We start from the raw sequence: 26,103 nt of genomic DNA, 5'->3' as shown, positions 1-26,103 counted from the left end.
GAGTGTTCTCCAGAATTAGAAAGGTTAAGTTGTATTAGCATAGATATTTCCCAAAAAATGCAATATTCCTCAGCCAACGGGGATTCAACTGGCAGAAGAACAAATCATCCCCTCCCTTTTAGATTAGATTAGATTAGATTAGATTAGATTAGATTAGATTAGATTCAACTTTATTGTCATTACACATGTACAAGTACAATGCAACGAAATGCAGTTTGGCATCTAACCAGCAGTGCAATAAGCAGTAAAATGCCAGGTATACAGTAATTTACAATATGTACAGGATATGTACAGGTGTCTATGCTGCAGATATACTATAAACATAATGTACAGGTAGTTGTCATAATATACATAATATATTTTACACGCAGTAATATTTGTGAGCTATTTCTGTTTGTTTCCTTTGAATACTGTTTTCCAAAAAAGAGTTTGGGTGCTCTCAGAATATGGTCTCGGGCTTCAGATATACAAGAAAAAATATCAACAGACATCCACATGGTGGATAGTTCCCTCTGCACGTCAGAGACTTGTTGTAATTGACTTTGAGGTCATTTTACTGCTAAATGGGACCCAATGACTGTAACACTAATGTTACGTGACAAGGGGAATCGCTGTATTCCAGTAGTGATCTGTTTAAAGTAGGACCCTTTGTCCATCGTCTTTTCTGCTTAGTCTGAAATTCGTGTTATCTGTTGTTTTCTTAAATAATTTTCCTTCCTCCTCTCATCCTCCTTTTTCACTTCCTGTCGAGCGTCACCTCTCCTCCATCTGTATTTTTCTGAACAGCCTGCCCCCTTCCCATAAAACCCCTGACCTAAATGTGAGTCAAGTCAAGTCAGCAGTAACTCAGCTCAGTAACCCAGAGTGTTTGCTCTGTTAAAGAGATTAGAAAAGATACTTCTTTGTTATCATAACATGGGGATGAAATAATTTTCTGGCTCTCTGTGGACCGGATTCACCGCAAAACACAGGATGTTGTTTTAGAACTTTACATATTTGACAAACTTTGCTGCAACAATAGAAATTCCTCTGGAAAAGAACAAAATTGTGTAAGAAGGTAGCTCAACTTTGTCCCATTAGTTACTGTGTGTGTGGGTGTATGTGTGTGTAAGAGAGTGCAGGTCAGAAATCATGGAATAACGAGAACATGAGACAGAGGAGTGAACAAATAAGAGACAGTGAACAAATGAGAAGGCTACCTAGACGGCTGTTCTGTCTTCAGCGACACCTGCGCTTTATCGAGTGTCAGACGTTCATGCAGCTGACAGTTTAGTGTGATAGATGAGAACACACGTGCACACACACACACACACACACACACACACAGCAGTTTGACTGACAGGGACAGAGGCGGTCAAAGCCTGACCTGTTGTTCTTTCTCGGCTCACCTTTGACCCAAAGGTTTTTGCTCTTCTTTCTCTCCCACCTCTCCTTCGCCACGGCTTTTTTCTCCCTTCTTGCCTTCCTTTTCCTCTGCGTTGAGCCTTTTCCTGTTCATTATATTGGATTACAAAGCGATGTACTATAATGTCTGTAGAGCAATCTCAGAATTAATACAGAAATGAATAAATAAATGAAAAATGGGAAAATATGACATAATGAACAACAAGTTAGATCATGAGAAAGGTAATTAAAAGCTTGGAGTTGTGAATTATATTGTTTACATAAAACACATAAGTTACAATTTACTTCAGTTTCTGTACATAATTTCTATTTTTATGTCTTTTTGTAAGCTGTGTTATCATCGTTTTTTGGCGTGCTCAGAAAGTTTTATTGTAAGTTGCATTCTTGTTTTGCAGAATGTACTAATTGTGTGTGTGCACGCACGCACACAAAATGCACAGTGTAATATTTCTGCGTCATAGTAATGATGCCCTTTCTCTCTACAGAAGGATGTGAAGTCAGACCCCAAAATCATTCAAGAAGTCTCAGCTGCAACTGACTATCTTCTGGAGAACCTTGGAGCGCTGGCTGTGGAGGTAGATACACGACACACATGCGCACGCATACATGCAGAACTCAACCCACACGTTACAACAGATTGAAGCAGGACAACTGAGGTATTTGTTTCCAAAGTTCAGGCTTCAGTCCTAATGTTTGTGGATAAAATCAATTTTTACCAAGAATCAGCTCTCTGTGAAGTCATTTAATTTATTTTCCACATGGTTGGGGCCGTTTGGTCAGGGCCATATCCACAATAGTAGAATGAAAAGTGCAATGCACACACTGCTTTAAAATCAGCTAAAACTTGTGGTGGGAGGTGCAAAGAGCAAAACAGGTGCTCGTGATGTGCAAATGAAACATGTATGTTGAAAATCAATGGACACATGCATCGTGGTCAGAGAAAAGAGAGATTTTTTTAAGATTGGACAGATCTGACAAATCATTAAAGGTCTACAAAAAAATAGTCTTTCTGAAGCTTTAATGAAAGCAAACAGGCTGTTTGAAATGTTCCTGTAGGTGGTCAAACAAGAGCCTTATTTAGCCAAAAACTCCACTGTGTCATGCACACATCCATCCGCACACACGCTAAGCTAATGTAATGTAACGCAGTCTGAGCAGGTGGAATGGTGTAAAAAAAAGAGAGACGAAAACACACACAACTCAACACTCCTTTTCACAGCCTCCTGCCCTGCTGAGTTGGCAAAACACAAAAAAATTCACAGCTGCATGTGTACAAGTGTGTGTGTTTGCTGTAAGAACATCACTGGGTTCATCTGTCCCTTTTTCTTGTTGCAACTTTCACCAATCCTTTTTATCCCTGTTCTTTTTTGCTTGGCACTGCATGAGAGGACATTGAGTAATAAACATGAACATATGCAGGATGTAGAAGGCAAAAAAGTGGAAAGATATTAACCAAAACAAAATCTTGCACAACTCCCTTCCAGGTTTGAGGTATGACAAATAAACACACTGTGGCATATTCACTGAAAGAGCATCTATTTAATCTCTGATTATTTTGTCACTTGCTAAAATCGTTCTTCTTCAGGGTGTATTACTGTGTTAGAGGCAGATTATGTGGGTTTGCTAGACTGGTTGGTGAATGAGGTATGAGGCTGGCAGTGGAGAAATGCACTCATGTAACCTCTCCTCACTAACCAGTAATCATCTGCTGTCTGTGTTTCAATCCGGGGCTTATCACTGTTGGAAGGCTAAAAACGCTCAGAGATAATATATTTTCAAAATGTCTTTCCAGTAGTCAAGAACAAGGTCAGTTTCACCTTTGTAAGCCGTGTGACAAGTCTCAGGAGAACTCTGAGAAATTTCTACAAACTTGAGCGGACCTGTTCTCTAAGTGGCAGTCCAAGAGAGTCTGAAAAAAGCTTAGTTGCATTTATATGCAGTCCGGTATAAAACAGTTTTAAATCCTGTTTATTTGAAGTATTTACCCGAGCATTTTTCTCTAGATTATTTTTGCTTAGCTCAGAAAGCCGGCAGCAAAACCATTTGAACTCTAATAATCTGGATTCATACTAATTCCCAGGTTATTATACATATACATATATACATAACATATACTGAAAAATGTTTATTCCAGTTTTATTCAGCACATTTCTAAGAAATGTTAGTGAGTTTATCATCTTTGTATTGTTTGTCCTTTATTACTGTGTTACACTGAGCAGTCTAAGTTGTGCTGTATGTGTGGAGTAATCTAAGATTCTCTGTTATTTGTTTTGATAGCAGTATGTATTCAGATTATTTTGTGTCCTTAACCTTTAAAATGAGCTATTTCATGTTAGCAATTAATTTATGATTGCCCCCCCCTCCCCCCCCCAGTTGCTGTGGTCTAAACAGCAGTGTACTGGAGCAAAAATTTGAACTTAAGTAACCTCACACAGGCTCTGCTATGAGGTTACTCTAGAACAATCCTCTTCTGCTGTCTGCCTGTGTGTGTGTGTGTGTGTGTGTGCACGCATGCTCGCATTTGTGTGTGTATTTCCACCTAGTCACCCAAGTTAACATGGCCATCATCCCCTTAGGGAAATGACACATATACTCAGTGATACAAAAGCATTTTCAGCACAGGCAAATGAATTTTTGGCAGGCAAAGTCGGTTGCACCAATGCACACACATACCTACTTTAGATTGTATTTGTTTGCATGTGTGTGTGCAAGTATTTTACACCATAACAGAAGGAAAAAAATGATGTGGCAATTTCTGTTAGTCCTCGTTCTGTTTTTACAGCTAATGCAGAGATGTGAAGATGTGGAGACTCATATAAATATATACAAGTACATATCTAACACACACTGAGAACTGCATGATAGACAGCTACACAAGGAAACCACCTACACAAAAACCCACATATGCAACCAGTTCAAGTCTAACACAACAAACACACTTATACATGCATACACACTGTCACACCAAGTCCTTTGCCTGAGAAGGAAGGCATATGACTGCTATGTCTGATGTGTCTGCAAAGCGACCGCACACAGAACATGCGTCTGTGATCTGAGACGCAGCAGCGCTCTCTGTGTCACTTTCTCTTTGTCGTAAAACAGCGATGAATATCTTGTTGAGGGGCAGAATAAGAACTACATGCTGTAGACAGCCAAAATGAAAATAACACAGACAGAAAATGGTGTTGCATGTGTGCATAAAATGTTTGTGCTTCACCTCTCTCATTTTTGTGTTGGTGGGTGCATGTGTGTTTGTGTGTCAGTGAGTGTGTACTCATTGGTGTAATAGCATTCCTCTTGTGGATCCTGCAGGGGTTTGCCTATTAGGAGAACGACCGATAGTAACCTCTCTTTGTTCTCGCACCTTCCACTCCTGTCTTCTGCGCAACAAGTTCATATAATAATTCTTTCTTTCTTTCTTCGTCTGTCAGTTTCTGTTGTCCATCTCTGCGGCTCTGACCTTGCCACATTTTCACCTCAGGAAACAGATCACGCACAGAGTTGGTCTTTAGCTTAAGTTTAACCTCCTGTATGTCACTCTGAGGAAACAGAAGCTTGCCTCTCCATCCTCCATTTCTTTGTTTTGCTTGCATGCAAAACAAAGAACTCCTCCTTTCATTCCTTCTCTATCACGAGTTGGTGACATAATTGCCTGTGCAGTTGACCAGTTTGGAGACATTAACAGGGAACTTGTCGCAACTTGTCTCTTGACCTGTAGTAACCCCTGTGTGAACCAAAATGAACTCCCTGCTCCCTTCAGCCTGACTTAACGCCAGCTCCGTAGCTGATGTTGAGAGAATATCAAGGACAGTTCCTTTGGAGATTAGAGAAATATGAGCCCTATTACTACACTGAAAATACTTAGACTTAATGGTTAGACACTGAGCTATAATGGGATTGTTAATAGTAGCTGAGGAGCGGCAGTACAAGTACTTTGTAATGTAATAACAAGTACTTCACTGCCCCCAAGCTTTCAGCATTGAGAATATTTTTGACAAAGGAACACTGTGGAGAGGTAAACACATTAATACCAGTACATGCGGGACAATCGCCACAAACTTTTAAACTCCTCATTATAGTTGCTTTTTATGTAAGAAACCCTTTGTTAACATGTAAATAGCACACCAGATTATGTGATATATGTGTTATCTGATCTGTCCTCTACAGAGAAATGCAAAACCACACACACGCTCAGAGGGGGAAAGGTAGGACTGGGAAGAGCAGTTAAATTTAACTTCAGTCAAGCAGACAGCTAAGTGCTAAGTGTCTCAACCACACAGTGCAACACTTGACCTCCACATCTAGAATACCTCTCATAGTGCAGATGATAACCTTAAATATCTTCAAACTGACAATGTGACACACACACGGTGCATATAAGCTGCCTCTGTTGTGACAGATGATAGCTTTTTAAATGTAGATGAAGACACACTGTTTACACTTCTCACACTGTGAGTTATGAGACATATGAGACTTGCTGAATTACAGTAAGAAACATGTAGAAAGCAGGTTTGTATGGAGAGCCATTTTATTCAAAATGAAATAAATAAGTATGACTATGAAATAAACCCAATAAATAAATAAATACATTTACTATACAATACTTTACTTTATAATACCTTATTTCAAAATGTTTTTCATAAGACTACATTTAATTATTTCAGAGGACTTATATATCATAATGCCACATTTATTTCATGGCTCTGTTTATTTCCATTTCTAAGATGTAAATTAGGGCGCGTGGTTGTCTTCAGGACATGCACCAGTTTGCAGAAGCCATTGTGCAGATAGGACGGGAGATGTTAGTGGTGTCAGACATAGTGTGCTGACCTTAGCTGCTGAAACTGATCAACATGGCTAATCAAGGGACACCATTTTGGCATACAATGAAGATTTTGTAAAAGTACTTAAGCAGATTAATTGTGACAAATGGATCAGATTGGACATGCAGTTCAATCTATGAAAATTATCATGAATCTTTACCAGACTGAAATTATTTTCTGTTCAGTTCTCGTTTGCCGAAAAGTGCAAGTTTTTACCGTCTATGTACTTTTACTTTAACTTCAGAAGAAGAAACCTCAAGCCACATATCCCAGCATAATTGTATTAATGGTCTGAATGTTAGATTGCCCAATATTAATAATCTGAATTCTGCTTTGTAAAAACACACACCTGTCTGTATGTGGGTAGCCAACTGATAATGTCTACAGACGGACGCACCAAATGCATTTAGAACATCACAAAAATGTGTTTTACGCGAGTTTCCTATTGAGCTGTTGGTGTGGTTCTTCATCTTGATGTGCTATTAAAACCTTTTTTACATTTTGGTGAACAGACTACCAGCTTTCAGTGTGTGTGTGTGTCTGTGCATGCTCATGGGTCTCAGATGTGTGTTTGTGTGTATTTCTATCTCCTACTTTATCAACATTTGGACTTGGAATGAAATACCTACCTAGCAGCCAGCCGTCATCATCCTAACATGAGTGCGTGTGTGTGTGTGTTTTCCCTCCGTCCAGCTTTCCGGAATGAATAGCTGGAAGGATATGCGTAAGGAGATCCTGTACCTGACTGCAAATGCCACAGGCTCTCCAAACCAGATGTACCAGGCTGTGTCACGTATCGTCTGTGGACACCCCGAGGGAGGCGGCCTCAAAATCAAGTCTCTCAACTGGTATGAAGACAACAACTACAAGGCCTTGTTCGGAAACCATGGCAACGACAGTGACAGTGAACCTCTTTCCACTTATGACAACTCTTCCAGTAAGTGTCCAAAGCTTTTTTCCAAAACATTTCTTTACTTCTTGCCAATCATTTAGCAGAGGAGACAGACTCACAATGTTTCTCGTGTTCATTTTCCAGCTCCTTATTGTAACAACATGATGCGGAGTCTGGAGTCCAGCCCCATTTCCAGGATGATCTGGAGAGCTCTGAAGCCCCTGCTCATGGGGAAGATTCTTTACACTCCAGATACTCCAGCAACACAGAGAATCATCCATGAGGTACAACAGGTCCCTCCAGCCCCTAAGACCCCCACCAGAATCACAAATGAAGCCCTAGTAAACGAGACTGAGTGTGTTTGTGTGCACTGCAGGTTAATAAGACCTTCCAGGAGCTTGGTGTGCTGAGGGACCTTGGTGGGATGTGGGAGGAGATAAGACCCAAAATTTGGAACTTCATGGAGAACAGCGAGGAAATGGACTTGGTCAGGGTGAGTGTGTATGCTCCGACAACACGCCCATAAACACATCAGGGCTGAGTTCTCTGTATTCTTTGTGTTTACATGAGAGGTTTGAAGACAGTAATCTGCACATCTCTGTTGCTGGAGTATAATTATGTGTCCGATGTGACCACCCAGACTTCTTCAGTATGGGTCCATCTTGTGACTATACAAATTTACCAAATGTCTGTTTGACCCTGCATGTCACAAAAGTGGCTTCTTCACAAGATGATAAAGAGCCAAGTCAATTGTTCATACTAGCTGGTATCTTTTGGTTAAACAGATGAGTGACAAAAGTGAGATACCAATATACAGAAAGATAATTCAGCTGAAAGGCACAAAAAGTTCAGGTTCACCTTAAAACATGATTAATTCAAACAAAGCACAGAGGAATTGTCAGTGTGGTGTTGAAATGTTGGTCTGGCACTAGTCTGACACCACAAAGCAAAACAGTCGTTTGTTCTTGCTGATTACATCAAACAGGACAAGCGCACAAAGTGTTGGTTTACATGTACATACTGGACTACTTATTCTGTCTCTGTTAATGGGTAGTTATAAAGTTACAGTTAATCTACCAGAATGAGCCATTGTGTTGTTCTTAAAGGGACAAAAGTCTGTATGAGGTATAGATCACAACATGGCTCTTCCCTTTTTCTCAGCTCCTCTTTTCCTATGTAAATCACTCAAGCACCACTTCCACCTAGTGGTAAAAGGTGATACTGTAAAACAACCTTATGTCAGAGATGTTTGCACAGACCATAATAACCATATATCAAGGATCCTAGGTCTCTAAAAAACAATATTTTTTAAATTTTGAAAATCTGTTTCCATCAGAAACCCTTTAATGATTGAAAATATTTTTGCTGGGTTCATATGAAGACCCAGTTGTTGTAATTAGCTTTAAACATTTATTTTAAGCTCTGTTCAGTTTTATTCTGGTCTACTGTTGGCGAGGAGAGTATTTTATTTTGTATAGTCTGTCTGTCTCTGCTGTTTTGGCCAGTCCCTGTCATTGAATAGTTTTCCCCGTCTGGGAAACAGGAACATTTCTGAGAAAATGAGAGATTGAGGAGAGGCAGTTATTTAAGGAAGAGCCTTGAATAGGGATCACAGAACATTAAGCAAAATAGGTCACAAGCCACACAAACAGATACAGAAACACTCACATAGGGTGCAGCAGCAATAAAGGTCACAAAACTAAACAAGCCCAAAGGCAGAGGGTGATTATTTAACCGTTTATTTTTCACTGTCATTTGACATAGATTTTACAGCAAGTGGGAAAAGTTATATAAGACTTTTAAAGTCCTGTGACAATAAGACTTTGAGCCACTTATAAATGTCAGTTTGTTCTTTGTCTGTAACCTCCTTAACATTTTAATGTTTCATTTATTATAACGGGTTAGTACACTGACTCCCTATAATAAACAATATAAATCTTTCTTTTTTTACAGACCCTGCTCCAGAATAATGCCAGTGCTGTGTTCCTTAATGCACAGCTCAGTGAGACTGAGTGGCGTGTGTCAGATGTTTCAGACTTCCTGTCCAAGGCCTCAGAGGACCAAAGACCTGCAGGTTCTGCCTATACTTGGAGAGACGTCTTCAACGAAACCGACCAGGCCATACAGACCATCTCACGCTTCATGGAGGTTAGTGGGTTATTGCAGGATGCATGAAAAAACACACAATGAAAAAAGAAGCTGGAAAGTTTTCAAGGACGTATTCGGTACATTAAATGCCGAACCAATTTTGACTTCAAAGCAAAAGAATAAAGAGCATAAGAGCATATTAGGATGTTTTCACATGACATCCTGATATATTAATGCCTGGCTTTGTTTGGATGGTAAATTGTGTCTGTAAAATAGCTGTTATCAAATATGTTCCATTTCGGTCAAGATGCGAGGAAAAGCTAGCAGAAAAACAGGTTAAATGCCACTTACCCAAATAGGTCATTGCGTTACAACATCCTCCACTGTCTTCTACTGTTTTTTAGGGCACTTTGAATTGCATTTAGCTCCCAGCAAGGCTGTTAAAAGTCTTAAAATCAAATGTTCTTTCCATTTCATTCCTTTCATCACACTGAATTATTGCCATGCTGAGTGTGTCCTTGTTTCTTGACTCTGCGTAGTGGGTCAGTACGACAGAGCCAAGCCTCAGCGAACAATCGATTCCCCTTACTCTCCTCATCTCTCTCACCACTGTGTAATGCAATAAAATACACAAACACGGTGATGACCATTTAAAAATGGTCACCATGAAATTTCTTTGACTAATGTCTAAAAGCGGGGCGAATAACCCACTGACCCACTGACTTTGTATCACTCTTTGTGGAGATCATATAATGTGTGTAAACTGAGATTCCTCGCACCAAAAACTATGTCAAGGCCGTGTTGAGCATATAAGTCTGTCATGCTTGTAGTGTTAGGAGCGCTCACACAGTGTTTTTGTTAAGCTTTCTGAACTCATTGGCTTCTCACACAGTGTGAAGGGTTGAGAAATAAGTCAGCTTATGTCAGCAATGCACAGTATATGAGAGTCTAATCTGCTGGAAGCCTCAGCAAATAAGCTAAACAACTCAGTGTCTCCCCAGGGCACTTGAGTTTGTGCAATGGGATAAAGTTCAACATTGTTTTCAGCTTCTGAACAATATTTATGAGGAAAGCTGTGTGAGGTGGAATTTTTATGATTTGTGTTCAAGTTGATTTGTTTGTTTGCAGTCCTTCAGAGTCTAGTAAGTTTCTGATTGATTCTAATCAAAAGCTTTCCAATAAGATCATTTCAAGTAATAAATGTACTCAAAACAACTTCTCTTAAGAGAGTTTGTATGTTTTCTTTTTTCAGACCTTCAAACACCACTTAGACCTCACAACAACTCACGCTAATGCAATTCACTAGTTGTCAATATCTCAGAGTAGGGTATGCCTTAACCCCACTCTCTTTTCTTCTCAGTGTGTGAACCTGGACAAGCTGGAGCCAGTAGCTAATGAGGAGAGACTGGTGAATAAGTCCATGGGTCTTCTGGACAACCAGAAATTCTGGGCTGGAATCGTCTTTCCTGACATCACCCACAGCAACAGCACTGACTTGCCTCCCAACGTCAACTATAAGATCCGCATGGACATTGATAATGTGGAGAGGACAAACAAGATTAAAGATGGGTGAGAGGCTGCGTCCATCAACTTTTTAAGATCCTTTGCAAATTATTATTATTACTGATTTTCATCTTGCTTTGCAGCTATTGGGATCCTGGTCCCAGGGCAGATCCCTTTGAGGACCTTCGGTACATCTGGGGTGGATTTTCTTACCTGCAGGATGTCATCGAACATGGAATCATAAGAGCTATCACTGGCACCAAAGAAAAGACAGGCATCTACATCCAGCAGATGCCTTACCCCTGCTACGTTGATGACATGTAAGTGACCCTTTTGAAAAGACGCCCTTCATCTTCCACTGCACCGTTACTTTAAAAGTATATAACCGATTTTTTTGTTTTTACCACAGTTTCCTACGGGTGATGAGTCGCTCAATGCCCCTGTTCATGACCTTGGCGTGGATGTACTCAGTGGCCATCATCATCAAGGGCGTGGTATATGAGAAGGAGGCACGGCTCAAGGAGACCATGAGGATCATGGGACTGAACAATGGTATCTTGTGGCTCAGCTGGTTCATCAGCAGTTTAATCCCACTTCTGATCAGCGCGGGCTTGTTGGTGACATTACTAAAGGTTGGTGGTGTCACAGACATGCACACTTAACACATGTATACACTTTGTCATGGCGCAGGAATGTCAGCATATTGTAGAAAACAAGTGAACAGACCCACACATTGCTGATGTTTATACTTAACAGTTGACTTGATGCCCTGTTTTTTTCCAGATCACAACACTTCATTGTCTAGAAGTTGTGAAAAACAAGTGAAATCATACTGCTGTAACCAGGAAAATATTTCATTGCTTGATTTTCTCTGCTGCCTCCTTTCTCAGATGGGCAACCTGCTGCCTTATAGTGACCCAGGAGTGGTGTTTCTTTTCTTGGGATCCTTCGGCATAGTAACCATCATGCAGTGCTTCCTTATCAGCACCCTGTTCTCTCGTGCCAACTTGGCAGCTGCCTGTGGTGGCATCATATATTTCACCCTGTATCTGCCCTACGTGCTGTGTGTCGCCTGGCAAGACTACGTCGGCTTTGGAGCAAAAGTTGTTGTGGTGCGTGGAAGAAATTATATAAAACACATATTAATACATACATGAATACACAGTGTTTATTGCTTCATTGCTTTATTCCTCACATCTATGTCTCAATCTCTGGCTTTTCTGTTCTTCTCTCAGAGTCTGCTATCTCCTGTGGCTTTTGGTTTTGGCTGTGAGTACTTTGCCCTGTTTGAGGAGCAGGGTGTGGGTATCCAGTGGTCAAACCTGCTGGCCAGTCCTCTGGAGGAAGATAGCTACAACCTGACCACGTCCATCTGCCTCATGTTGTTCGACGCCCTGCTCTACGGAGTAATGACGTGGTACATCGAAGCTGTGTTCCCTGGTGAGTCTTTGTTAAATTTTATCATTGTGTTGTTTTTCCCTTAAATTGCTAAATGATATGCAGTTAAATGGTGCAGAGTATAATAATAAGATGAACACGACTGAAAACAACTTCACTCTATTCCAGGTCAGTATGGGATTCCCAGGGCTTGGTATTTCCCTTTCACTAGGACGTACTGGTGTGGAGAAAAAGAAAACCAGTATCTCTCCACCCCTCTGTCAAAGAAGGGCAACGCTGAAGGTATAACTCATAATTATAGCTATTATTATTTCTTTGTTTTTCTGTTAAGGAAGAATTTTCAGTCATAAAACTGTAGCAGACAGTGCAGATAGATGACTCCTCCCTTTATGTGTCTTTTCAAAACTTTGCATATGTCGCTGCTAAAACACTGTTGTCCTTTGTCTTTATTTTATCTCCAGCTGTGTGTATTGAAGAGGAGCCGAGCCACATCGAGCCGGGTGTTTACATCGAAAATCTGGTGAAGGTCTACAGTCATGGAAACAAGCTGGCTGTGGATGGACTGTCCCTCAGGTTCTATAACGGACAGATAACCTCCTTCCTTGGCCACAATGGAGCTGGCAAGACCACAACTATGTACGATAATACATACATTATCTACAGTACATCAAAAACCTTAGTTCGAATGGGGATTGATGATAACTGCTGTGTCCCTTCTTGATTCTCTGATAGGTCCATTCTGACCGGTCTGTTTCCACCCACCTCTGGTACAGCCTACATCCTTGGCAAGGACATCCGCACCGAACTAAGTACCATCCGACAGAATCTGGGCGTTTGTCCTCAGCACAACGTCCTTTTCAGCATGTATGTCTACAGTCATGATCTCAGTGTCCATTAGATTTCGATATCAAGAACTAAATTCTTTGCACACTTGTGGCCCCTTGCGTTTTGGTAATTGTGTGATTTGTTATGATCCAGGCTAACGGTGGAGGAACACATCTGGTTCTATGCCCGTCTGAAGGGCCTGCCAGAGGAGAAGGTGAAGGCAGAGATGGAACAAATTGTGAATGATGTCGGACTGCCTCACAAACGACAGTCACGAACTAGCACGCTGTCAGGTCAGTTTGATCATTTTATTTATTGTTATGACCCAACATGTTTTAAAAGAGGATCCACATAGAGGGCAAATTTGAAGACTGTCATTTAGAATTTTTCTTCCTATTGTGTTTGTAGGAGGGATGCAGAGGAAGCTGTCAGTGGCTCTGGCTTTTGTTGGAGGCTCAAAAGTTGTGATTCTGGATGAACCTACTGCTGGAGTCGATCCCTACGCACGCAGGGGCATCTGGGACCTGCTACTTAAATACAGACAAGGTAAATACAACTGATAGCTGGTTCTTAAGCTTACAGTAGTTATTCATTCTTAACAGCATTTGATGTACTGCATTCTGTAGTTAGTGAGCTGAATGTGTTTACCCTATGTCAGGCCGCACCATCATCCTGTCCACTCACCACATGGATGAGGCTGACATCCTGGGTGACCGCATTGCCATCATTTCCCACGGGAAACTGTGCTGCGTAGGCTCCTCGCTCTTCCTGAAGACCCATCTGGGCACAGGCTACTACCTGACCCTGGTCAAGAGAGACTACGATTTGACACTTCAGTCCTGCAGGAATTCTGCCAGCACCGTCTCCTACAGCAAGAAGACAGAAAAGGCAAGATAGATGTTACTGGGAACATGTGTTCTTGAAAGATACAAGAGAAGTTTCAGCCTCATTTCTGTGCACAAAGTACTTTGTCTTAGTGAGTATTACTATCAGGAAGGAAGGAGACTTTTGGTCCTTGTTCCGCTGAACTGTTTACCCTCCTTGTCTTTGGTTCAGGAGGACAGTGTATCAGAGAGCAGTTCAGATGCTGGTCTTGGCAGCGAACCAGAGAGTGAAACAACCACAATTGGTAAGAACTCACAGTCAATTGGCTACTTTAAAGGAAGGGGTGTTTATCCCTGTAGAATTAACTTAACAAAGCATTTAAGATCTTGATGTTGTATTTTTCCACTCTCACAATCTCTCACCCTTTCTTCCCTACAGATGTGTCCCTCATCTCCAACGTGATATTCAAGCATGTTCCTGAGGCTCGCCTGGTTGAGGACCTTGGCCATGAACTCACCTATGTCTTGCCCTATCAGTCAGCCAAAGATGGAGCCTTTGTAGAGCTCTTCCATGAGCTGGATGACCGACTCACCGACCTGGGAATATCCAGCTATGGAATATCTGATACCACCCTGGAGGAGGTGAGAAGCAGTGTTTTTGCCTGGTCTTTTGTATTTTCTGTTCTGTTCTGTCTTTTTCTTTATGTGATTTTGCCGGTGTTGTAATTGCATGTCTTCTGATGCAGATTTTCCTCAAAGTGGCTGAGGACAGTGGAGTGGATTCAGTTGAGCTTTCAGGTAAGTTTTACACTTATTTTGGCAGAATCAATTTGGAGTATTGCAGGAGTTATCTTTAAACAAAACAGCAGACTTGAAACTGAAGAGATTTTAAATGAATATTTTTTTCTGCAGATGGAGTCGTGCCTACCAGGACTCGTCGCCATCATGCTTTTGGAGACCACCAGAGCTGCCTGAAGCCCTTCACTGAGGATGACTTTGATTTCAACGACTCTGAAGGTGACCCAGGTAGAACTGCACTACCCACCATGCAGTGCAATGATACCAATGGTTTTGTTGCTATCATTGCTTTTACTTTTCGTTTGTACCCAAAAGTGTTTTCTCACCTAAAATATGCATAGAAAGGAAACTTGTCAGATTTTTAATAGAAAAAATGCCAGTTTCCCTTTGTTTGAAGACAGACAGATGTTGCAAGTGTAGAGATTAGTTGCTTTGTGCCAGTAAAATTGCAGTTGCACAAAGCATTCATTTCTAGGTATATGCTCTTAGATAATGAGGACACAGACTTTATGTTCCAAGTTTGCTCATGTGTATCATGGTGTTTGTGTCCAGAATCCCGTGAGACCGACTGGCTCAGTGGAACAGATGGCAAAGGTTCCTACCAGGTCAAAGGCTGGGGTCTGAAGAGACAGCAGTTTGTTGCACTACTCTGGAAACGATTCCTCTACGCTCGGCGCTCCAGGAAAGGCTTCTTTGCTCAGGTATACTAATTACTAATTTCATATACACATACTGTAAGTAAATGCGTGCTGTTTTAAATAAATTGCCATGACGTTGTTTTTCAGATTGTTCTTCCAGCAGTGTTTGTCTGTATTGCCCTGGTGTTCAGTCTGATTGTTCCTCCCTTCGGAAAGTACCCAAGTCTGGCTCTGCATCCCAGCATGTATGGAGAACAGTTTACCTTCATCAGGTAAGATACTGTATTTTCCTCTGTTTCATCAATCTGCTTTTAATTATTGCACAAAAGATGTTTCTGCTCATTCTTTACCCTCTTTACATTACATTATCTTATCCAACTGATATATATTTATATTTGCCAACATATGTGTTACTAAAGGCAATACTCTCTCTTGGTAGCAATGACATGCCTGAGGACCCTCACATCAACAAACTACTGGGAGCTCTCACAGAAAAACCAGGATTTGGAACACGCTGCATGGAAGGAGAACCTATACCGTGAGTTTTGAAAAGAAAAGTTAATCTTCATTTAAGAAAATAGAAATATATCACACATGTTGTGGTCTTCAGGTATGAATGAACTGGAAATTTAGAGTTGAATATACAGTAAGCTTGTGCTCTCTGTGCTTCAGGGACACTCCCTGTACAGCAGTTGACGATGAGTGGTCCGTCCCAGAAGTCTCCCAAATTGTGAGCAACATGTTCGACAAAGGCAACTGGTCGATGGAGAATCCGTCTCCCCTGTGTGAATGCAGCTGCAAGGGACGTAAGAGGATGCTTCCGGAGTGTCCACCTGGTGCTGGTGGACTTCCACCACCACAGGTTGGTGACGCCGTACCGTTAGACAGTCAAAGCCAAAATTGAAGCCAAGGAAAGATCAAAAACTTCAACATGGGCACTCTCTTATTGCACACACAAATACAAGTGAGCTGTTAATGAAGTGTTTTGTCTGTTTGTGTATCCAGATGAAGATTAGTGACAAAGATACTCTGCAGAATCTGACTGGCAGGAATGTCTCAGACTATCTGGTTAAAACCTACGCTCAGATAATTGGCAAGAGGTAAAACTCATCTTACACATTTGAATGACACACTTATGCTTGCTTAATATACTTAATTCTTGCTTCATCATGTTATTTCTCATTCAAAAGTGCATTAAGCTTTGAATGTTTTTTTTTCTTCACTTGCAGCCTGAAGAATAAGATTTGGGTCAACGAGTTCAGGTACATTCTTCAGACATGATCCATCTTGAGCTTATTTGTCAATAATATTGACCCAAGTGCCTCTCTGCTGTGTCCCCCGCTGATATTAAAACGATTGTTCCCTATATAGATATGGTGGATTCTCACTGGGCGCCAGGAGTTCTCAGTTGCTGTCACACACAGATGAAATCGATTATGCCATCGCTCAGCTGAGGAGACGCTTCCGTCTGGAGAGAGTATGAGATTTCATTACGTTATTATTTTACATACTACACTACAGTAGTGCGCAAGAAAAGCTCATTAATCTGGTAGATCATACTGTTGAGGTCTCAGTTAGCCATGGTAAAACACTAACTGCAGAATACAGCTACTCATTTGCACATATTGCACATTGCACATTTTTAATATATAGATAGTGGAACTTGACTGGAGGGATGTGTATTAAAGCAGGTTTGAACAGTGTCAATTTACTTGTATACTAAAGAAGACTTTCTCTCTCTCTGCCTCACCCTCTCTCTCTCTAGGGAACTGCAGCAGATCGTTTCTTTGGGAGCCTTTCCAGTTTTATCCAAGGATTGGATACCCAGAATAACGTCAAGGTTAACACATACACTCACACACACACACACACCGGTTATATGCGACAGGACATGGTTTTATAGGTTGCTGTCATTCTCACATCACTGTCTTCTCCCACGCACTTCAACAATATGCTTTGCTCACTTTATTTCTATTGTATAATCTACATGCATAATAATTATATATTTTTTGCTCCTTTTGTTTTTTTTCCCTTTCTTATTCATGGCTTACACATACAGTGCATTTCTCTATATTTGTATCATCCTGTTTGAGTACAACGTTGATGACAAACTTTGCACATTGCGTTGTCACATTTTAGGCATGGGCACTTTTATCCATAGCAACTAAGCTTTAATGATTCATTTCAACCACAGAAGCAAAAAGCAGTCAGAAATGGGTAAAAAAAAGTTCAAAACCTGGAAACAAAGAAGGGCATAAGTTTATAAAAGGGAATTTTAAGAAGTGGGAGACTGAACAGAGGGAGAAACATATATTTACTGAAGGCATACTGTAGCTTTTTGCAGACTTGGCACTCAGCTGATCACCAAGCTTCTAATTTACTCCCAGCCTACTTTGTATGTCCTCTGGTTACAGAAAGTAAAATGCCTGCCTCTTATCTCTCCAGATCTGGTTCAACAACAAGGGCTGGCACAGCATTGGTTCTTTCCTCAATGTGATGAACAATGGCATCCTGCGGGCAAGTCTGCAAGCCGATAAAGATCCTACAAAGTTTGGCATCACTGCCTACAACCACCCGCTCAACCTTACCAAGGAGCAGCTGTCACAGGTTGCACTGTGAGTATCACTGACAGAACAGGGGTACATTTAAAATTGTCTTTTACCTCTTCTGAGAGACATCACTGCTCATTGCTGTCTTTGCTATGTTCTCCCTGTCTCAGGATGACAACATCAGTGGATGTACTGGTTTCCATCTGCGTGATCTTCGCCATGTCCTTCGTCCCTGCCAGCTTTGTTGTCTTCCTCATCCAAGAGAGAGTGAACAAAGCCAAACATATGCAGTTTATCAGCGGAGTGCAGCCTTTCCTGTACTGGCTGGCCAACTTTGTTTGGGATATGGTAAGACATTTCTGTCAAGCTGGGAAATTGGACCCTTTTACTTCACTCCAAACTCTGTTCAAAATTATAAGAGAAAAATCTGAATGTATCAGGACATAATGCAGTTACATAGTCTTAATATGATATGTGCTGGAGCCTCTTTTTCACTCTCATTCTCTTTCTGTCTTGCAGTGTAACTACATTGTCCCAGCCACACTGGTTATCATCATCTTTGTGTGTTTCCAACAAGACGCCTACGTCTCCTCCACCAATCTGCCTGTGTTGGCACTGCTGCTGCTGCTCTACGGGTATGTTTTTACACTCATTTCATTTGTTTGGCTATTCCTTACTTCTGTTTTCTCTATTTCTCTAACCCTTCGCATCTGAAACTATCTTTGTATCTCCTCCCAGATGGTCCATCACCCCTCTGATGTACCCAGCCTCGTTCTTCTTTAAGATCCCCAGCACCGCCTACGTGGTTCTGACCAGTGTTAACATACTGATAGGAATCAACGGCAGTGTCTCCACATTTGTACTGGAGCTGTTTGGAAGCAATGTAAATAACATGTCCAAGTCATTTTCATTCAGAATGTGTAGAAAAAGAGATCTTTGAATGCAAACCAAGAATTCTACTACTCTACTCTACTCTACTTTACTCTACTTGATTTAAATGGAAATCTTTACCCCTTGTGACCAAATTGTGATTTCATCCATTTAAGGAAATTGGCGGTATCAACGACATCCTTAAGAACGTCTTCCTCATCTTCCCTCACTTTTGTCTGGGTAGAGGACTGATTGACATGGTGAAAAATCAGGCAATGGCAGACGCTTTGGAGAGATTTGGTAATTACACAGCAGATCCCTTTTAACAACAACTGCAGATGTATCCTAACATGTTCTGACGAGAGAAGTCAAGATGCGTTTTCAGAATGTATTTAAAATGTCTGATCTCTGGTTGTGTTTGTGTCTCTGTAGGTGAGAACCGGTTCCGCTCCCCTCTAGCCTGGGACATGGTGGGAAAGAACCTGTTTGCGATGGCCATAGAGGGCGTGATCTTCTTCTTCATCACCGTCCTCATTCAGTACCGCTTCTGCTTCAAACCCAGGTGGGTGAAATCCTCAGTGTTTTAATCAGTATTACGCTTCAACTTAAATGAGATTTTAAAAAACCACATCTCCAGAGTTTATGTTATAACACCGTGTCATTATTAAAACGTTAATAATATGGATTTGAATTCCCTTTGGGTGAAAGATTCAACTAACCTCCCCCACCGTGTTTCTTTCTTTGAAGGTCATCCACCAGTCATCTGAAGCCAATTGGAGAAGAAGACGAGGACGTCGCCAGAGAGCGACAGAGGATCCTGAGTGGAGCAGGACAGTCGGACATCCTGGAGCTTAGGCAGCTTACTAAGATCTACAAGCGGAAACAGAAGCCAGCAGTGGACCGGCTGTGTGTCGGCATCCCCCCTGGAGAGGTATGCTAGAAACAACATACGCCAGACTTCCTGTTATGCAGATAAACCTTTTTTGGTTTCTGTGAAATTAAACTTGATGTTGATGTTGTCTCTCTTCTCCTGCAGTGCTTTGGCTTACTGGGGGTGAATGGGGCAGGGAAAACCAGCACCTTTAAAATGCTGACAGGAGACTCAGTGGTCACGAGTGGAGAGGCCTACCTGGCCGGCAAGAGGTATGATCCCTCAAAATATACAATAAATCTAATCCCTTGTTTCAGAATTATTACATTCAGCCTGTTGGACTAGCAGGTAGTCATATTATAAAATAATATATTCATTGCATCAATTATTTAATTGATGCTCTTGAAATAAACACTTAATCAAAATGGAATAAAGCAAGCCCATCCCCTAGCTGAGATAATGACTTGAAACAAATTCTGTAAACTGACTAATTTGCCCTGGAGAGTATATTAACTTTCCTTCACTTGTGACAAAACACTCAACGCAACGTTTGTCTGAATGTTTTGTTTTCTTTAAAAGTAACTGTACTCTTAAATTCCCTCCAGCGTAACCACAGAGATAGACGAGGTCCATCAGAACATGGGCTACTGTCCTCAGTTTGATGCCATCAACGACCTGCTGACCGGCAGAGAACATCTTGAGTTTTATGCCATCCTGAGAGGAGTACCTGAGAAGGAAGTCTGTGAGGTCAGCAACAAACACACACACGAACGCGCATGCATGAACCCTCTGTATTCACTATGACATTTTACATTGAACTTAATGTCTCAGTCTTTCACATATTAATAGATTAAACTACCATTAGAATAATTCTGCTTTCTTAGTCCTGTGTTTTTATTTCTATTCTATCATTTATCTGTCAATATTATTCCAAAAGAAAATGGTTGACGCTCATGAAACCTATCCTGTCCACTAGGTGGCAGAGTGGGGCATAAGGAAGCTGGGCTTGGTCAAATATGTGGACAAGGCAGCAGGAAGTTACAGTGGAGGAAACATGAGGAAATTGTCTACTGCCATCGCTCTGATTGGAGGACCACCAGTCGTCTTTCTGGTGAGTGGAGCGTGTTCAAAGATGCACAAATACTGAAATATATCTTGCTTTATGCACGCAGTAGGGTGACTTAAATGTTCCTGAAGATTGTAGAAGCAGCTGAGTATTTGTTTCCTGTTCCCAGGATGAACCAACAACAGGCATGGACCCTAAGGCACGTCGTGCTCTGTGGAACGCAATCCTGAGCATCATCAAAGAGGGACGATCTGTAGTCCTGACATCTCACAGGTTAGACTGAGTTACATCTGTTCAATTAGATGAACTGTGTAATAGTATGTGAGCATGCCATGAACTATAATTTGTGTATTAACCCTAATACGATGAAGCTCATCCTAGTGTGTTCCTGTGTTTTTTTCAGCATGGAGGAGTGTGAAGCACTCTGCACCAGAATGGCCATCATGGTCAACGGCAGGTTCCGCTGTTTGGGCAGCGTGCAGCATCTCAAAAACAGGTGGGAATTTACGCCAAAACAGCATTTCGCAGATGTTCACACACAAATGGGAAATGAAAAAAAAAAAAAAAAAACAGCATCACTTACTGTAGACAAGTCAAACAGTTAAGTTGAATGATGTGTTCTTTGTTCTTAACAGATTTGGTGATGGCTACACCATCATCCTGCGGGTGGCTGGCCCAGACCCAGACCTCCGGCCGGTGATGGAGTTCATTGAGCGGGAGCTTCCTGGCAGCACACTGAAGGAGAAACACCGCAACATGCTACAGTACCAGCTGCCCACCTCCCTCACCTCCCTCGCCCGCATCTTCTCCCTGCTCTCTAAAAACAAGGAGGCGCTCAGCATAGAGGACTATTCCGTCTCCCAGACAACTCTAGACCAAGTAAGAAAGTTTATCTAATGCACTGACTTTAACTGGATAGTAGATTGTGATTTCAGTCTAATTCTTACCTTCTCCTCTTTCTCCTCCGGCAGGTGTTTGTAAATTTTGCCAAGGACCAAAGTGATGAGGACCACTTGAAAGAAGTCCATCTGAGCAAGCGGGATGCTGTGGTAGTGGACATTTCCCAGCTAAATTCTTTCCTCACGGACAGCAAAACAAGGGAGAGCTGTGTCTGATTCCGCAACATACCAACAGTGGAAGCTGTTATGCTTCACACACAGTCCCCCCAACCCAGATAATATGGACCACTAACCAGCGGGGGAAGATGGACTTTGTTCCCTTTTATTTTATTTTTATTTTTTAGTCTTTTTTAATTATTATCATTTCTCAGTGGACCTGCACTTCAGCGCACAACCTCCTTCAAGGCTGCAGGTATTGTGACAGACACTGAAACTATGAAAACTCAATGCAAATCAATGCAAGAAATCCACATAAATATATTTATGATGAGAAGATATTCCTGTGAGGGTTGGAGACCGGTGCTTCTCCTTCACTAGAGGGACAGAAAGAAAGAAAAGACCCAGAACACTTGAAGCGACGGCAGGATTATAACGCCGCGTCAGGCTGGAACGCTAACTGCCCTGCTGCTCACTCAATGGACACAGCATCGGGGATGTTAGAAGGAAATATCTCTAGTTTTAAATTCCCCTTTCCTAAAAGTAGTTAGCAGTAGTCAATGGGACATGTGTATGTGTAACTTTGTGTCGTGACATCACGACAGTGTGAAACAAAAGAGAAAAGAAGTCCGAATCATTCACTGCCAACCGCTAAAAGACGATCTGACTATTTTTTTATCAGGGTCAAACCTCTCGATCGCTCTTCGTTACCAAGTGCAGTCATTTTGTAATGCAAATGATGGAAGAGCAGCATTTACAATCCACTTGATTTCAGACACAAACATGCAATCATGCGACATGTTAATTTTTACTGATTTGATTTTTTAAAGATAATTTAATTCTAATAAGCAAACATAACCTCTATGGAGTATTTTTGTTTTTTTCTTTTTCTGGATAACAATTAAGATTGATAACCAAGTTGTCTTTTGTATTTGTTGTTCTTGGTGTCCTTGAAATTTTCCAGCACAGTGCCTATACTGTATCATGGTAAAGAGAGAGAGAAATCTAGCACTCCATTTAAAAACAATGACAACAACGTATGTAGGCTGCTCCGGAATGTATGAGGCTGATACCAACACGCGTCAAAACACAAAAAAATGATTTTTGTGAAGATGATGAATGAAACTTGACTGTTTTTTTTTTTAAGTGTGTCCTTCATTGTCAAAAACACAAAAAAATCTTGTGACTGCTTGATGTGTGTACATGATGCAGCCTACTGTACTGGCTTGTTTTTACTTGTCCTGCCCTTTCTAAATGGAACTGAAGGCCGATCGGAATGGACACAGGGTAAACATCGCAAAAGTTGTGACTTCAACAGATACCTGAAGGTTGCTGAAGAATCTGGACCGTGTTTTTTTTTATGAAAGTTCATTGGAAATATTTACTGCATGCTTTCCACTGGGCTACACACACTTGGACTATCAGCACTTCTATGTGTGTGCCAGAGCAGTCAGATCAGCTTGTGAAGAACTGGAGACGACTGAATTGTACTTCTTTATTGTTGGGTTTTTGGCACATTATGTGTCTGTGGAGCCCAGCTTCTGTTGTACAAAAATCTGTATCAAAATGTTGTTTTGGTGATGAGATGAATCAGATGGAATTGATCCTACAGGTAAAACTGTAGTTCCCAATGCATGGAGAGGACAGTTTGACATCTACTCTTCTTGTGTGAGATCTAAAGATGGTAACTTTGCATGTGTGAGGGCCCTGTGGGAACGTTTTAGGCCTGAGCCATCACCAATGTGGATATTATGTATAGTAGCAGCAGTATATTGTGATGTCGAGTAAAAGAAAAACGTTACCAGTGGAGTGAACAAACGTTATCTGTGCCAAATGGAGCTGAATATGTATCACTGATCAACCAGCATAATCTTGAGGAGGAGCTGCTTTGTAAAGTTTAAGTTGTGCTTTGATGTCAGCTCTTCATCCATCAGCTCACGTAACGGAAATCCTCCTCCGTTATCAGCAGCTTGGAACAAAAAGATTTTAAAATTTGTTCTCCTTGACTCCTCAGTCTCCAACAGAGGTTTTTTTTTTTTTTTTTTTTTTTTTTTTTTCTGGTGATGTTGCCAAGTTCTAATCTTTGTGTTCAATGAAGCGAACTGTACTGTCAGTAACTCAAATTTTAGACATGAGGTTAAGATATTCACACAGACTTATGTTTCCAGAGATAGTCCATAGGCTAGACTGCATCTCAACAGGGACCATGATAATTAGAGCTGTGCTAGTAACGCTTTACAGTCCAAAAAAAAAGAAATCGTATCCAGGGTTGAAACTGATGACAGACTGTCATTACAGGTGCTCTGTGTCATATGATATCATGGAAGGGGTTTCCGTTATCTCGGGGATCTGATCACTGCTGTGGGGCTTCAGACTTTCCCCTCAGCTAAAATGTGAGCACTTTATAGACTTCATCGGCTGTTGTGTCAAAGATGTAGACGCAGGGCATTTGGGTATCGCAAATTCAAATATTTAAAAACAAATGTCTGCACTGGAACACAGGTAGAATTCAGACAAAATGAAGCTACACCACTGCATTAAAACGTGTTTCACTTGGAATAGAGAACGAAGGCTTACTTGTGATTGACAGAAGCGAGTGAAAAGGGGAGACAGTAGTGAGACAAAGAAAGAAATGCAGGAAAGTAAGACGGTGATTTTTCTCCTCTCATGCTCAATATTATTATTTGTTTACATTTTTAAGTATTAAACAGCTGTTTGGGTCTGTTACTCATTGTGTATAGTTACTCTTTGCATTACTAAATAAAAAATTCATACATTTTGAAAAAAAGACTCCTGATTTGATTATTTTTGCAGCAGTCGTGTTTCAATCTAATGTGGTACTGAACAAAACATGTATTTACTGTATGTGTGGGCGTGTGTGTGTATGTTAATGTGTGCAATAAGTTTCTAGAGCGTGTGTGTATTTGTGTGTATGTTTTCACCTGCCATGTTCCCACACACACACACACACGCACATTTCTAGGGCTAGTAAAAACACTGACTGGTTTCTGTCACTCTGAGTTATTCATCCACCAGCATCATGACTGGAAGAGTTGTTTTTCTGGGACTTCTGCTCATCTGCGTGGCAGCAGGTAATAAAGAAAAACACTTTATTTAAGGTATTTTTGCAGTCTAGTTTGAGGAATGTTCCAGATAAAGATTAAGGTGTGTATATAGCCATTTTGAGCGATATCTCAATGCTACACACTATGTCTGTTAAAAGTATTCACCTATGCAATCACTAGAAAGACACTCTGACGTAAAAGTGACTGACGATCTCTACACGGTGAAACTGAGAGAAGGCACATAACACTCTACCTTTGTTTCTATCTGTACTTATTTATTCTATTTTTTATAAAGCCTGTGGGTGCAGGAGTTTATGGATGACAGAGTTAATTATTCATACATTTATGGTTTTCATTACAGATGGTGACAAGAACTCTGGACTCCTGAGAAAGGTGCAGCATCTTTACTTAGCCCTATATATTAGAGGGTCTTTTGTGTTTATGAATGTCAGAAAGAGATTATGATTAAGAAAACATGTAAAGTGTGTGACTGATGGTATTAAATTAAATGTATTAAGGTGAATGGTTATGTGAAAGACTTTCTCGTGAGGTGGTGACAGAAAGTAGGTCACACCAGATCTTGTGTGTTATCTTGTCTCATGCTCTGGTAGCCTTCCTGTTCTGACATGGAGGAGATTGTGGCGTGCCCTCTGAACCTCGCTCCAGTGTGTGGCAGTGATGGAAACACCTACGCCAACGAGTGTACCCTCTGTGCCCAGAGACAGTGAGTACACACAGCTGCTGCCCTCTCGCAGCATTCACACATCAGTCAGCCAATTCAAATGACTGGAGGCTTTCCAGTTTAGTCTATTATCTCTTGGTGTTTGTGGAGTATGAGCTGGAGTTCATTGGTCATTACTAGAAAAGGATGGACACATATCTGGTGACCAAGTCATGAAAAAGCACTGAATGTCAAGAGATTCTCCTACTTTCTTTCCCGAGCAACAATACTGGCAAAACAGTGTTGTTTCCAGTTACACACATGAGGTTGGTTTGAGTGAACAGTTCTCAAGAGCTCTCCAAATCACACAGAACGACAGCAAAAAATATGCTGTCGCCTTTGCTTCCTCGTTCAGTTTATAGGTGGTATGGTTCCTCATTTCCACTCTAGTCACCAAAGTTGAAATAAATCTCAACAGAGCGAAATAGAAAATGACATGTTGTGGTTCTCTATGCAGAATAACCAAGACGGACATTTTGATTGCCAAAGAGGAGAGCTGCTGACCTGACCGGCAGGGAGATGATGTCACCGCTAAGGGGACCAAACAGGATCTGATTATCAGCCAACTTGCTACGGCTTCCCAACTGACTTAGATATTTGTTTCATTGTAGTGAGTAATAAATGTCAGTCAGCAAGAAACAATCGTTTGATGTTTTCATTTTCAATATTGTATAATCTAAATCACATTAAATAAATATTAATAAGTTGTAATC

The 26,103-nt window shown here is 41.1% G+C and overlaps 2 protein-coding genes across 6 annotated transcripts in view; both read left to right on the top strand.

Annotated features, from left to right (window-relative positions):
- Positions 1-24,392, top strand: part of LOC124069477 (phospholipid-transporting ATPase ABCA1-like) — a 38,824-nt gene extending 14,432 nt beyond the window's left edge. For 4 of the 5 annotated variants that reach the window (XM_046408683.1, XM_046408676.1, XM_046408688.1 and 1 more), the window contains exons 8-49: positions 1,890-1,979; positions 6,921-7,164; positions 7,264-7,403; positions 7,496-7,612; positions 9,073-9,267; positions 10,568-10,776; positions 10,854-11,030; positions 11,120-11,342; positions 11,601-11,822; positions 11,946-12,150; positions 12,277-12,390; positions 12,570-12,744; positions 12,841-12,972; positions 13,087-13,226; positions 13,342-13,479; positions 13,592-13,821; positions 13,990-14,062; positions 14,197-14,399; positions 14,504-14,555; positions 14,670-14,783; positions 15,108-15,256; positions 15,341-15,465; positions 15,633-15,731; positions 15,866-16,055; positions 16,199-16,293; positions 16,423-16,455; positions 16,565-16,670; positions 16,959-17,033; positions 17,639-17,808; positions 17,913-18,090; positions 18,262-18,377; positions 18,481-18,625; positions 18,789-18,912; positions 19,045-19,174; positions 19,360-19,543; positions 19,649-19,755; positions 20,089-20,230; positions 20,460-20,594; positions 20,719-20,822; positions 20,953-21,045; positions 21,185-21,428; positions 21,521-24,392. In XM_046408683.1, the coding sequence (XP_046264639.1) occupies positions 1,890-1,979; positions 6,921-7,164; positions 7,264-7,403; positions 7,496-7,612; positions 9,073-9,267; positions 10,568-10,776; positions 10,854-11,030; positions 11,120-11,342; positions 11,601-11,822; positions 11,946-12,150; positions 12,277-12,390; positions 12,570-12,744; positions 12,841-12,972; positions 13,087-13,226; positions 13,342-13,479; positions 13,592-13,821; positions 13,990-14,062; positions 14,197-14,399; positions 14,504-14,555; positions 14,670-14,783; positions 15,108-15,256; positions 15,341-15,465; positions 15,633-15,731; positions 15,866-16,055; positions 16,199-16,293; positions 16,423-16,455; positions 16,565-16,670; positions 16,959-17,033; positions 17,639-17,808; positions 17,913-18,090; positions 18,262-18,377; positions 18,481-18,625; positions 18,789-18,912; positions 19,045-19,174; positions 19,360-19,543; positions 19,649-19,755; positions 20,089-20,230; positions 20,460-20,594; positions 20,719-20,822; positions 20,953-21,045; positions 21,185-21,428; positions 21,521-21,664 (6,081 nt within the window). In that variant the 3' untranslated portion in view covers positions 21,665-24,392. The remainder of the gene's footprint in view (positions 1-1,889; positions 1,980-6,920; positions 7,165-7,263; positions 7,404-7,495; positions 7,613-9,072; positions 9,268-10,567; positions 10,777-10,853; positions 11,031-11,119; positions 11,343-11,600; positions 11,823-11,945; positions 12,151-12,276; positions 12,391-12,569; positions 12,745-12,840; positions 12,973-13,086; positions 13,227-13,341; positions 13,480-13,591; positions 13,822-13,989; positions 14,063-14,196; positions 14,400-14,503; positions 14,556-14,669; positions 14,784-15,107; positions 15,257-15,340; positions 15,466-15,632; positions 15,732-15,865; positions 16,056-16,198; positions 16,294-16,422; positions 16,456-16,564; positions 16,671-16,958; positions 17,034-17,638; positions 17,809-17,912; positions 18,091-18,261; positions 18,378-18,480; positions 18,626-18,788; positions 18,913-19,044; positions 19,175-19,359; positions 19,544-19,648; positions 19,756-20,088; positions 20,231-20,459; positions 20,595-20,718; positions 20,823-20,952; positions 21,046-21,184; positions 21,429-21,520) is intronic. The other variant, XM_046408706.1, reaches the window with a different exon arrangement.
- Positions 24,393-24,564: 172 nt separating this feature from the next.
- On the top strand, positions 24,565-25,960 carry spink4 (serine peptidase inhibitor, Kazal type 4). Its single transcript, XM_046379011.1, has 4 exons — positions 24,565-24,696; positions 25,031-25,062; positions 25,281-25,393; positions 25,848-25,960. Exons 1-4 carry the CDS (start codon positions 24,645-24,647, stop codon positions 25,891-25,893), a joined length of 243 nt encoding a protein of 80 aa, XP_046234967.1. The 5' UTR covers positions 24,565-24,644; the 3' UTR covers positions 25,894-25,960.
- The last annotated feature ends 143 nt before the right edge of the window (positions 25,961-26,103 follow it).

The sequence above is a fragment of the Scatophagus argus genome, chromosome 2 (assembly GCF_020382885.2).
Source record: "Scatophagus argus isolate fScaArg1 chromosome 2, fScaArg1.pri, whole genome shotgun sequence".
Taxonomy (NCBI): Eukaryota; Metazoa; Chordata; class Actinopteri; family Scatophagidae; genus Scatophagus; species Scatophagus argus.
This window is presented reverse-complemented; position numbering and strand designations above follow the sequence as displayed.